Source organism: Ambystoma mexicanum, chromosome 4p (assembly GCF_040938575.1).
Source record: "Ambystoma mexicanum isolate Mex_15411 chromosome 4p, UKY_AmexF1_1, whole genome shotgun sequence".
Classification (NCBI taxonomy): Eukaryota; Metazoa; Chordata; class Amphibia; order Caudata; family Ambystomatidae; genus Ambystoma; species Ambystoma mexicanum.
In genome coordinates, this window is record NC_090927.1 from 693,175,142 (window position 1) to 693,189,397 (window position 14,256).

The 14,256-nt window shown below is 41.3% G+C and overlaps 1 protein-coding gene across 1 annotated transcript in view; it reads right to left on the reverse strand.

Moving 5' to 3' along the window:
- The window catches only part of LOC138453423 (CD109 antigen-like), a 1,481,241-nt gene that overhangs the window by 1,011,214 nt on the left and 455,771 nt on the right, over positions 1 to 14,256 (reverse strand). The window contains exon 10 of the mRNA XM_069606256.1: positions 4,225 to 4,334. Within this exon, the coding sequence (XP_069462357.1) occupies positions 4,225 to 4,334 (110 nt within the window). The remainder of the gene's footprint in view (positions 1 to 4,224; positions 4,335 to 14,256) is intronic.

Genomic DNA, 14,256 nt, shown 5'->3' on the forward strand with positions numbered 1-14,256 from the left:
TGTTTCTCACCTTCAAAGGGCTAAAGAACAATACAAGAAAGGAGCAGATCAACATCGGAAGGAAGCCCCTCACTATCAAGTAGGGGATCAAGTCTGGTTATCCACCAAATATCTACCTCTAAAAGGGCCACGCACATTCAACCCAAGATACCTTGGTCCCTATTCCATCACTACCATAGTAAACCCAGTAGCGGTCAAGTTGGACTTGCCCCCGCACATGAAGATACATCCAGTCTTCCACGTCTCTATTAAAACCCGTGCAACCTCAAACCCGACTAACTAAATCTCCAAAACCTATCCTAGTTGATGGAGAACTCGAGTTTCAAGTCAAAAGCATTCTGGACTCCAAGATCTCCAAATCTAAACTATTTTACCTAATTGACTGGAAAGGCTACGGCCCCCAAGAGAGATCCTGGGAACCTGCTGAATATGTCCACGCTCCTCGCCTAATCAAAAGATTTCACCGAACATTTCCTGACAAGCCAAAACCCCCGGAGAAGCCCGGTTTGGGAGGGGCCTTGAGAGGGGGTACTGTCATGATCTCTGCTTCCAAAAGGTCAGGGTTTTCCCAACTCCCTTGGAAGCAGATCCATAACCCAGGTTCCGAGTGCCAACCAGTCCCAATTGGGACCTTTTGGACCCAGTCCTGGCGCCAGTGGCACCAGGCTCATAAATATGCCCAGTCCCAGCGCTGGAAGCGCCAGGCTCATAATGCTTGGGTGGACTTACCTGCAGCAGACCATGCTGCTTACTTGCCTGCCAGTTGAGCCTCTGATTCTCTTCTGTTTGGAACTACTTTTCCTGTTGGGTGGGGCAGGAGCCACTCCCTAGATTCAGAACACTGGAACTCTTCTGGAAAACAGGAACTCTTTTCTTACCTAGGCGTGGCTGTGGAAGGAGACACCTAAACACTACAGAAGGCTATTTAAACCACACCCGATGGATAATTCTTGCTTTGCGTTATTCTGCATCCTCTGCAGCAGAACGCTCATCGTGTCTTCTGCATCTGATCCTGGGCCTAAGGAAAAAGGCTTACCATCCTGAATCCAGTCTTCAGCAACACCTATAAAGACTAGAAAGAACAGGTTAGCATTACGGTCTTCAGTGACAGCTCTTCACTTACCTGGTCCATCGGCTATCACCAACGCCTCGCGCTGCATTCCGGCATCTGAAAGACAAAGGCTTGCCTACTCTTCGTGCGCTCCGGAGGTCTTCACACTGCATTCCGGCATCTGAAAGACAAAAGCTTACCAACTCTTTGCACGCTCCGGAGGCCTTCGGCGCTGCATCCCGCATCTGAAAGACAAAACAAGGTGCGTTTAAAGACATTGGGGAACTTTAATACTCACGTGCCATTACTCCTTTCCACATCTAACCCAGTGGGTATTCCAGCACCCTGCAGCCGCTCCGAACTTGTACCTGCAAAATAAAAAGACAGTTAGAGCGCATCGTGAAGCAGGCAACAAGCGCTTACTTACGTGCTTCCAGGCGCTTCTATTCATCACACGGGCTTCATCTTCAACTCACTTCAGCCAGTCATCCGCCATCGCCGGAACCCTGCAAAACAAGAAACATCATTACTAAAGACTTTAAAGAAATTAGAATTACTCGAAACTTACCGTTCGTGCAGTAAACGCCGGACAGCAGTCCTCTGAAGTCAAGAAGCCTGCTCCCCTTATCCAGTGAAGAAACTGGTTACAGCACCCTGCCCCGAGGCAGATGGAGAGCACAGCGTTCACTTACCTAAGGTGAGAGCGTTAACCTTTGGGGTTCTACAGGAGAAGAGAAAGGGAAGAAGAGAGAGACATTCAATAACCCAGTTCCTTAATCCCATATTTTCTATCTGCAGACATCTTACCCTTCAAGTCAGACATACATTGCACAGAGGTCCAGCCTAAAGAGCCAGCCGTGTGTTACACATCACCTTTGAAGATACGGTATACGCCCAGTCAAGACCGGCGCCTCTACGGGAATCAGGTGAGCGTTACATCTATCCTGTTAGGTCCATAGGAGAAGTTTGAAGGAGTGTGTTAGAGAAGACTACAGTCTTTGGCCTCCAGAGTTTTAGAGATAGAACCAGATAGTAGGGTTACACACTGGTGAGGGTTAGCCAGTCTTACAGTAACTTTGGAGCCGAACAGGGAGCCTTGGCTACAAAGGTGGGAATCCCACTACAACATTTAGGAAAGGTGCAGGGACCATCCCTAGTGTGTGAACCCCAACTGCCTCAAAAGATATCAGTTGTTGAGAGGCTTATTGAGCAACATGTCACAGAAGACTAATTAGCTACTTAATAGAACTTTTGAATTTTTCGGGCAACTCCTTCTGACATGAAATTTGTGACCATTATCTCCCTAAATGGCCACAGGTTGAAGCCACATCATCAGTAGTAGAGGTGGGTGTCTCGAGAATAGTTTACAATATTAACATAGGCAAATAGAGGGCGATTGGACTACGGTCATTCCCCTTTGCATGTTATAGAGAACACGAAGGATAGATCCTGCTCCTTTATGTGGCGTGAGAGAACATTCGCCCGCCATTCGGGAGAAAGGCCCTAGCAGTTCCTATCCCTGGCTAGTGGTTCAGGGGTACATTTGCCAGTCAAATAAGTCATCAGATCTCCCAAACTAACATGACAAGCCTTCCGCATAGTTAATTCCGCTCTTACTTAATGCTCATTTCACTCAATCTCCTCCCCAGGACTGCTGCTGCATCTGTTCCACAGCTGAGTTTGCTTTTCAGCAATTCAGATTAGGAGCTTGGAGGAAGTTAGAAACTATCTGTAAGAAAAGCCCCTCCAGGCCAATGGTTTTAGAACAGAGGTGCCCAAGGGCATATATGACTTTTAATTTGCAGATGCTGCTGGGGGATGTACCATGGAGCCTATAACTGCCTGTAACTTCAGAGGTGCAAAACATGAGCAATGAGGAAAACTTCCATTAGGCACTGATATCCCTAGGAATTACTCTTTGTAAAACATTCTCTGGTTATGAGGATTCAACACAGTAACTGTAAGCAGTAGGTAGTAACATGTTTCTAGGCCAAACCCAAGTTCTTAAAAGTGATCCTGCATGGTTGTGTTTCACCGTTCTAACACTACTATAAGCAGGATGACCACACTCAGAACTTGCAGAAGTATTAGAAAGCCCTCTTTTGGTTAACCCACAGAGGAGTTACAATAATCCAGTTGCTGTCTTATTAGGGTCTTTATTGCAAAAGGCCAGAGACAGTTTTGAATAAAATGTATAACTCTTCCTGGTTTCCATAATTAACAAAAGCAGGATTTGCTAAGTTATCATTTGGGTGAATGTCATTCATGAGTATTTAATGGCTGTGGAGGTAGGCGGAGGGGGCATGATTTAGCCCAGTGTGAGAAAGAGGAGGCAAGTAAATGTCTTAGCATAATTTATCTTTAGGAAGATGTGTAAACATGACCTTTAATGAACTACCACTAGGTCTGGTTGCACTGAGCCTTGAATGTAACATAAGTAAATGATACACAGACGTCATGTTACCTCTGCATCACATGGCACACACTGACACTGATACAAGACAAGTCAGCATGAAGAAAATCTTTCTAGAGAATATTAGTCAAGGAAAGGGGGTGGGGATAGTAAGTTGAAACTGAAAGAGAAACTACAGAACAGATAAGAGCCAAAGGAAGAATGAGAGGGAAGGGAAAAGGTATGCATATTGACATATTCGAGCATATATGAATTAATTGCAATTCAAACAAAACTGCATATTGCCAAGTAGATGTGACAACACTCCTTAAGCTATTCGACCTCCGTTTGTTCACCAGCCAAGAGAAGAAACATGTTTGATTTCCCAATAAGAACGTCACAGATGCATATGCTAGAAAATTATAATGTCTGCTGGTGGTCCCAGTGTTGATAGGTGGGGCCAAATCATACACAATGTTCTCAAAATACCTCAATTGTGGGGGCAGTTTCCGACACCAGCAATCTTTCAATCGGGACATACATTATGATTCTGTAGCATTGGTTTGACAGACCCAATACATTATTTTTCATTTTCTACAGACAAATCAAAAAGAATTTCCTCCATCCTCACATACACGTTGCCAATTAGTAATACCTGGGGCCAACTACATAAAGAGTGATGCTAATATGCACTGTTATTGTCACCTTTTCACAAAATTGTTTCATCACTACAGCAAAGCAAATGTTCCCCTGCACAATAAAATGAGGAACATAGCCTTACCTTGGCTGTGAAGTTCAGAGTAGGTTTCAGCACAGTTGGGTAGTCCGAAAATTCCATGACATATTCTTGCTTAGTAAATAGTATTTGATTGCTTGTATTGTGTGAAATTCCTGTTTTGGTAAAAAAAAAAAAAAGTCTGTTTTTAAAACAAGTTTAAGGCAATAAAAAAGCCACAAAGGGTAAAATTGAAAGGTACATTAAATAGTTTGAGATATTGCATCAAAATCTTTTGTTGAGAAAATTAGATTCAACATTAGCTAATAGTTATCATTTAAAAAGCCCAGGCACAAAGACCAACGTTCAGGACACAATAGCTCAGTGCATTAATGGATTTGGGAAGTGATTATCAGTAAAGTGAAGAGAGAAAAATTTACATCACCACAAAATTGAAGGGGGAGGGTTGTCAAAATGGCTGGCAATAGCCTGAATAGCACAGTATGGATTGAATGAATGCAACGTCAATCTATTCTAATATTGAATTGACTGCCTTACCGTTTCTACAGGTGAGTTTATGTACGGATTTGGATGCTTACTGTTTTCTAAATTGGTAGAGCTATAAAAAGACATGATTGACCAACACAAGGCAACAGTGACAAAGCTCTTTTCTAACCTAATTAGTATTTCTGCTGATGGAAAAGGAAGACCAATATTTCTCAAAGAATAATACACATTTACTAATATTTTAATGTGTGTGCAATTTCAAATCAGTGCTAAGATTTTATTAACTCGAATGTATGTTTTCGTAACTCCATTTAAAAGATGTAACAGTAGCTGGAATGAAAAAGACATTGTTACAACACAATTCACTGCCAGCACTGCTAGGTGGTGAAGACGATTCTACTCTCTCAAGTTACAAGCTTAATTGGTGCATGAGAAGTTTTTTCCACTGCCTAAAACAAGTCATAAAAACAATACACTAGACAGAGGTTTGGCATGTCGGTCAACTCAGATTACATGCATTGGCATGGAGGTATCAATTGACAATTGAAAAATCAGCAACCCATAGAAACCCTTATTAGGGACAGGGGCATTTATTAGGGTGGTCATCCCATTCATGATGGGGTGTCTGAAATCAATTTTAAAATGATAATGAATCTTGTTGACCTAACATCTAACATTTAGCCATGCTTCATAGAAATAAACAAAAACAGCCATAATTATTAAAGGAACTGGGAAAACGAAGGACAATTTGGCCAAGTTAGAAAAATAGAAGCCCAATAGAGATATCGCCTTGCCAATGCTATTTATTAACATGTAATGTGGCATTTTCACTAAGAAAATCTTCCCAACTGGTCTTATTGGTGTTGACACACAGCACTCCAAAAAGAGTTCACTTAGAAGTAGAGTGAATCACTTTTCCATAACAGCTGTTGGCAACCGTGTAGGACACCCACTAAAATGTGCCCTTCATCAAAAGAAATGTGCTGTTTCTATACCCAACACTGATCCTTGGATGCATCCTGTCATGTGCCTTTTACTGAGGACCCAGATATCCAGGAAACTAAAAGACTCAATACATGACCCTGGGAAACTGGTAACACAAATGATGCCTTGTTGTGCCAGACCTGGTGACAGGACACAATTGTTTAAAGGATAAGGAGAAATGTTGCATTGCCTGTAAGCACCACAACCTACATCTATACCTTCAAAATTATTTGCACATAGTCCTGCCTGAATTTCCTGTGGTAGCAATTTGTATGTATGGACAAAATTGATTAGTCACTTGTAAAGGTAACTGGTAACTAGTGATGTAATCACTGCCATCCATATAACGTGTAATTCTGTTGTGCATAGTACAAAGACACAGTTCAGATACAAAAGTTACATGCAGCTTCAAATGTCCATGCAATAAATTCTGCCGACATGTTTCTGTTATTTTTCTTAAAGAGACAATTTGGCATTAGGGAGACATACTAATACTGTACAAATGCTTATTGGCACTTGTAACCTCAACAATAACAAAGGGCCAACTGAGGGTTTTGTGTTTCGTGTGGGGGGTGCAGGTGCAGCCTGATCTACTCTTTTAGAACTTTGATGGTGCTAGAGGACACCAACACGTGTTACAATCCTCGGACTACAACAAGTACCCTCAGAGTATTGACTGCACGTCTGCACAGCTCCTTGCTGCCTGATTCATCGCTCTCGATTTCCTCTTTCTTTGTGGACTTATTTCAACAGAATTGGACTTGTGGATCTGCTGGATCTTAGCCACGCCCCCATCTACTACATATCTGGCTCCTGCGCGCGCGCACCCAGCCGAGTACCCTCAGAGTACTGACTGCTGATCGCTCTGCCGCGGTGCTGCGAGTCAGCAGGTTACTCTCTCAGCTAGGCAACAAGTTCTCTCATTTGTCACTTGAAAACTTTCGGCTGGTAGAGAGTTTGAATTCTACAGTGAAGTCCACTCTTAGCTGTCTGCTCACGTAAGTTTTCAAAACCATTATTCGTTGGAACTGCCAGCTTCTGCTAGTCCTCCTCTCGCCCTGCCGAATTGCATTAAAATGAATCGGCTTACGGCTGGCATGCCCCGTATCCCAACTCACTTAATGCAACACCAAGTATTATTACAATCCCCAATTAACCCGGGCAAACCCGGATCTACCTCCAAAAAAAAGCTCGGATTTTCACCCGATATTCGAAATTTTCTTTTCAATACTGAGAACGCTGGCAGTACCCCATTAAATTCACAACCGTTGAATACTGATTCCAACACTACATCGCATCAACGTCCTTTTGATCAACCTAGCTCAGCTGTTTCAAATTTACCAATGCTCCTTTCCGATGCAACAATGCAACATTGCATCTCTGTCTCAACTGGCCCCCTTACCGCTGACACTTTTCACACCCCAAGTCATATACCTGAATTTTCAATGGAGCCAGAAGGCACTATTTTAGTTCCCCCTCCTCAAGCTCCCACCTCAATCCCCTTATATTCACTGTATTAAATTTGTAAAGTGCCTCTCATGTGTCTCTGGAACATCAGTCTGTAATACCTTTGGACATACCACAAACTAATGGAGTAGTTGTTGAAATTCAACTCCATCCTCATTCTACACTGTCGCCACATCTTGCTGACATTGAAGATGGCTCGCCTGACATCCAAATCATAGAAAAACCACTCTATGATCTTTTCTCCAGACCTTCGCACAATAGAAGGCGGCGGAGAAAAGGAAACCGAAAACACACCACTCAAAGTTTCCATGATTGTAGTCTTAATCAGAAATCTGTTCAAAGACAAAACATCAAAAAATATGTCGTCACTACCAAATAATAAAAACTCTAAATCAAAAACTAAAAAATTAATCGCTAACATTTTAGTACCTCAGCATGTTTCAAAGGAGCTTGCGGAGTTGCCCAGTGATCCTTTGCCAATGGCTTCTATCGCCACAACCTTGCCCTTTGATCTAGTCCCCGGTATCTCCAAAGCTAAGATTCCGGTAATTGTGAATTCTGCATGTAATGTGCCTGTAATTTATTGCGAAGTTCTTCATAACTGCAGTTTGACTAACACCCATGACCAACTCATGAATCTATCAGTGTATCCTGAGGACAGGAATCGAATTGTGGAGGACGTTCACCTTGGGTTACATAACTCCTTGATCAAGGCGTAAGGAATCGCCTTGGTCTATAATCAATCAGACTGAGAAAGCGCCTTCATTAATGCCTTTGTCCTTAAGTCTGCTTAGCCTTTCTCCAAAGTTGGCTCATGATCGCCTTGTACAACATATACCGGCAACAGTCGGATCGGAGTCAACCTCTTCTATAAAGACTCGAACCTCAGTTAGATTCTCTCCTCAATTACCATTAGGCATAATTCATGACGATCCTAGGCCCGCTGTATATTATCCAAATCCATTAGTTTTGAAAGATGAGAACATTCGCATTACAATGCTTGACAGGCTATACACTGATCCTTTCTCAAATCGCACAAAAATTCTTACAGTTTTCAATTCCATCAACTCACTGAACCAGATAAACTCTAGCGACATCGATTCAGTGAGACACCGGAATCCTGCTCAGCAAGACATCACTGTGATCATCATACCCTCCCATATCATTAAAAATCTAGTGTGGAGTGAAAGACAGCAATTATATGCCAAAGGTATGCGTCTTGAAGCCTTTTTTACCACCTCCAACGAGCAATAAGTCCCTCCTTCGAGCCTGATTCAAATCAAACTAGAATTCTAAAATCTCTATTGGCCACAATGAAGCTCTCTGTTGTAAATGTATGAATGACGCTCGACCTAGCAAAAATCCCCCGCTATCTAAATGGGACTGGATCAAAAGTGCTACGAAAGACAATGTTCATATGACAGCTCTCTAGGATAACTCTTTAGACTCTAACCACATTTGCTCTTTAGCCTCATTCAACACTAGAGGTTTTTCGCACTTACTTTTTACTGATTCCTCTGACCTAAATTGTTTTGATATAGTAGCTCTACAAGAAACCAGGATGCTGTCAGCCCTAATATGGGTAAATCACTAGATTAAAATTGTTCAAGCTTCAAAACCTGCTAGAGGGTGCCCGGCTGCAGGGGTATTAGTTGCTTTTTGCAACGATGCTTAGCTATCGCTTACTGCATGGCCTTCGCCCGACCTAAGCATCCAAGTTGTTAAAGTATCTTCCTCTAACACATTACATCCTTTGTTTCCAAGTAGTCTCTTAATAAACATCTATTGGAACCCGACTTCCCCCACTGCTTCCCAGTTTACCGACAAAACTGAAAATATCTTGAATCAAACTTTACTTGAATCTGATATTAAGACAACAATAATTGTAGGTGATGTTATTCTTAATTGCCTCCTTACCCCCAATTCTGGTTCTAACTTAAGAGCTACCAAATGGTTGAGTTTAATCAATGCAAGAAAGCTCTTAATGTTCAATGGTTCTACCCCTGAAAACTTTCCCCCTAAACCCACTTGGACTAGAAATCAGAGTAATTCCATTCTAGATTATGTCTATATCTCTGCTGATGCAAACAAGCGGATAGCTTATTTTGAGGTGTTATCCACCACCTCCAGCGACCATAACATTCTTAAAGTCTCCTGGGTTCCTCATAGTGTGCAAAATTCTGTGTATTTCACTCCTCATGTTGGTGTAAATAATGCCAGAAACCGCCTTAAATGGTTTCCTAGTCCAATCACGAAACTTCACCAGAGGATCATACAATCTGATCTAAAGTCATCATCATCTGAGCAAATTTTTTACAATGATTGCATTTTGATGTTAAACCAAGAATCTTGGGGCTCCACAAGCCCAATATTTGTTCATAAACACTGTAGTCTCTGTTCTCAAGAAGGAATTAAATCGTGCCTTGAGAACATCAGCTGCTAAATTGAGCAAAAATCTAAGATCTCAATTAAAAACGAACTATAAAAACAAAATTAAACAACACTTCTTTTCCACAAACAAGAAGAAGCTGAACTCATGTTGAAAGCCCTTGTCCACAAGACGGCAGGTGAAATATGGAAGGTAATTAATAACATGCCTTCCAATGCAAACAGATCTGTCCTTTTGAACCCCATTTCAGAGACTGTGGGCCTCATTACAAATCAGGCAGTCCGGAAATAACGGTGGCGGTAAACCCCCCGCCACCATTGTTTCCGGACCGCCTGATCCCGACTCCTGCAGGCGGGAGGTGATGTTCCCGCCAGGTCTGACCTGGCGGGTTTAACACCGCCCGCCTGCAGGCAGACGAGGCAACACCGGCAGCATTATGAGATGCTGCCGGTGTTTCCATGATCCCCATTCCCATTGAGTCCAATAGGAATGGGGATTAACAACATTCCACCTCCGTGATTCCCGGGAAACTGGGGTTGTAATGCCCTGGTAATTCCGGGAATCATGGAGGTGGAATGGTAATACGAGTCCGGCGGTAACCAGGTGGTTTTACCACCTCAGTTACCGCTGGACTCGTAATGAGGCCCTATGTGGACTTCTCATTATCAAACACTTTTGTTAAAATCTGCTCTGCAACAAAGTGTGCTTTTCATAGAGCAGCCTGTTTTAACCGCACTCAAATTTGATAATGTGGAAATTCTGATTATAGTAAAAAAAACTAAGCACTTCAAGAGCTCCATGCCCTGATCAATTAAATAATGCAATATTAAAAACTAATCCGGAGAAATGGGCTGCTCTCCCGGAAACTATATTTATGAGAGTAATTGAAACAGCTCAGATTTCGCCATCTTGGCAATAAGCTATAATGATTCCCATTTTCAAAAAAGGGGATAAGTCTAACCCAAATAACTACTAGACGCTCCTGGGAAAATTTTTGTCAAATTGGTTTTACGTGATTTTACTAAATGGCTAGTTGAAAATCAACTGATGGACATAAACCATTCTGGATTCGTATCTGACATTGGTACAGCATTAAATATTTTAATTCTGTCCTCTATAAAACAACAAGCCATTTCATCCAAGCAACCTGTTTTTGTAGCTTTTATAAATTTTAAGCAAGTTTTTGATTCGATTTCGAGGCAGACTCTTTGGTGTAAACTTTTAAACGCTAATTGTCCATTGTATATTAGGTTTTTCATTTACCAATTTTATTCCAAGACTTCAATAAGAGTCAAACTAACAACCAATGGTCTTTTATCTCAGCCAATTGAAACTGACACCAGCCTTAAACAAGGTTGTCCGTTTGCCTCGATTCTTTTTAATTTTTATATCAATGACATGCATTATGCTTTTAAGTCTGTAAGCTCGTTCTCGCCTAAGTTGGGTGAGCACAAAATATCTTATTTGCTTTATGCCGATTATCTTATGTTATTGGACAGGACAGAGGAAACTTACTGCTTTGTCCGATTATGCTGAAAAGAATTACTTAGTAATTAACACCTCTAAGTCTAATATTCTTATTTTTCAGTCTCAGCGCCACCTGTCAAACTACAAATTCAATTGGAAATTGGGTAAGAGCTCTTTAACCCAAATACAGGAATTTAAATACCTTGGCGTAAACATTAACACTCACCCTTCAGACCAACCTTACAAGTCAGAACTTACCTCTAGAATGAGACTTCTAGCAATTCAAGGCAAAGCGTTACAGTCAAATTATGGGACATTTTCCATTTTGTCTATACCAATAATTACATATGTAAGTCAAACCAAGACAAACCCCGAATCTGTAAGATGGGATATCCTTGAGGGTATCTACTGGAAGCATATTCTTGCGGTTCCTACATGTACCCCTATCGCCTTGATTATATTTGAACTTGGACTTGTTTCTCTTCATGCTTCGGTTTCTTGGCTAATGATAGCGACATATAGGAAATGTATTATTTCATCTGATTCATCGGCAAATTTATTTCCTATTCTGAAAAAGATCATACAGGCTCGAAATTATAAACCAATGCAAGAAAGGAAAAAGACGTGTCTCCTAATCCTTCAAGAAGCGGACATTCCTATATTGTTACTTCTTGAATTTCCTGACAAAGTAAAGACTAAATTATGGAGACAAGATTGGATTAGCACTTATGATAACATTAACTCTTATCAAGCGGTTAAAAAGGGCTAATTTCAATTATGTGCGGTCAATGTATTACCACAGCACTTAATGCAGTTTCCAGATTGCAAATATGCAGATGCCATTTTACGCTTTAATCTTCTCCATACAAAGGACATTCTTGCTTCGTATAACAATCTGCCGAACTCAACTAGGTCGTGTTGTCATTGCAAACTTGCCGATTCGATAGAAACCTTGAGACATCTCATGATAGATTGCACAGAATTAGCGTATATGAGAACTCGCTATCTATATAAACATTTTCGCCATCTCACACTGCTATACTAAAGATGACTTATGATTTGCAATATTTAACGCCTCCCAGACCTCACTCATCATTGGCATTGTGCAATTTCTGAGAGAACTGAACTTAATTGTGTTTCGATAGCGTACAGCTGCCATTGCGACAAGGTTGTTTTATACTTTTATCTGCATTTTAATCCTTGTATATTGTTTAATGGTGCAGGTTGTGTATGGAAATGAGGTCTTGTGGAACGACTAGCTAAATCAACTCTTTCTCTTTTGTGACAGCATCTTATTAAATTAATCATCTAAAGGCATGACCATTGTCATTTTGTTATCTGTGTTGAAGAAAAACAAATGTTTGTAAATGAGAATGAACTAATTGAAAAAGTTGTTAATTCAACTAAAACCATTTTCAAATAAAAAACAAATAAATAAATAAACAAAGGATAGGTGTCAGGAAAAGTAGAATCTTATGCAAAAAAGTCTAAGGGTCTGGACTATCTTAGAACAAATAAGGTTTTATTTCAACTCATATGGCCTTCTGCTAAATTTCATTGGTATTTCCAATGTCCAGTCAAACCGGGTTTGTGGCTGACAGGGATAAATGACCATGCCAAGATGTACATGCCTTTGAATTAAGATTTACAAGCCTTTGAATGTTTTCTATTTTTGTACATATAACACAGGGTGGACAAAACAACAAAAGGTACACTAAGAGCATAAATCACAAAAAAATAATATGAGTCTTCTCACGCTTCCAGTCGACAACACAAGTCTAGGTTTAAAGGTGTCTCTGAACCCTGTGATCCCCTTTTCTTCTAGGAGTTTCTGTTTTATGTCAGTCCTGAGTTTAAAGGGGTTCCTATGCCTTTCTGCTCTGCTCCTCTTGGTCATTCCACTTCATCTTGCCTAGTGATGTGGCAGGACTGTTCCTTCGAGTTGTCACAGGGCTTGAATTTAAGAGGGCATCTGTCACCTCCCTGCCTTGGGTTCCTGACTGCTGGTTCTTCCTCTCCTCAATGCAAAGTGCCTGCTCCTCCTCCCACAATGAGCTTGGCCTCTTCAGATTAAGATCACACCCCAAAGTCCCAACTCATACTCTTCTACACGGACTAAAAAGTGCTTTGCCATGCAGCTTTTCAGGTCCACCATCCTCCTGGTGACTTAAAGCAATATTCCTCTGATGCCTATCACTATTCTCCTCCTTTTGGCTAAATTAAACCTCCTCCAGATGACTACCACCAACCAACAACTGATATCTTCAAATCACTTCATTATAGTCTTCTGGTCCAAATTCTGAAATTACTAACCAACCTCTTCCTGCCATTTTCTTCCTTCCATTTCTGTATTCTCTCTTCCTTCCACGTTCTCACATTTCCAACCAACCTCCTTCTGCTTTCTTCCTTCAATTTCCTTATATTGTCCTTGTTCGGTCTTTAGGAGTTAATGTGTTATCATCTACTTCCAAATGTTCATTTATTTATAACTATATTTGTTTACTACTGAAAGGTAGATGGTGGGCTAGAGTCAGGCAATATTAGATAGGGAGGGGACAGGGACGTGGGTGTAAGGGAGGTGGGGAAGTCTCCTCCTGCTTTCCTCTGAAAAATAAACACCAGTCAAAATTCAGTGAAAGCACAGATCAGTCTTCTGATCTTTCGAACTAGACTCCTGTTCTCTTTCTACAACCTATGTATACTTTTCACCTTACACTTTCTGATGTTCCGTCTCTCACTCTGGCTTCCAATCTCTTCCCAACACCTATCAGCAACCGCCTCCAGATTCCTCAACCTCCACCAAATACGAAGCTAATTTTCCTGCCAACTGCAAACACGTACTTGCATTACAACTCCAAAATTCCACATCTACTGATTGAGAGTCTGGGCTTCAAGAAGCTGGGGACCCTTCCATGGGGATGGGCTACCTCTGAGGGTCCGGACCTTGGCCTGTGAATGAGTGCAGGACTCTGAATAGCTGCACTTAAGCGGTTAAGCTGTGAGTGTTTTAAGACTTTAGGTTTTCTTCCATTTAAATATAGCTATATGTAGGCTGGAAGAAGAGGGAGAGCCGAAAGAAATATGTCTAGTCTGGATGTCTAAGGATAATGAGGTTTACCATGCATAAGATTTAAATTACTTATCTGTAACTTTTGTTCTCCAGCATGGGTCTGGCATGGATTGACATGCTCATGAATATTCCCAGTCGTCAGGCTGGGAATTCTCGGTAAAAGAAAAAACTGTTTCACTTTCTCCTAAAAACTGTATTTCTCCTCTAAACCAAT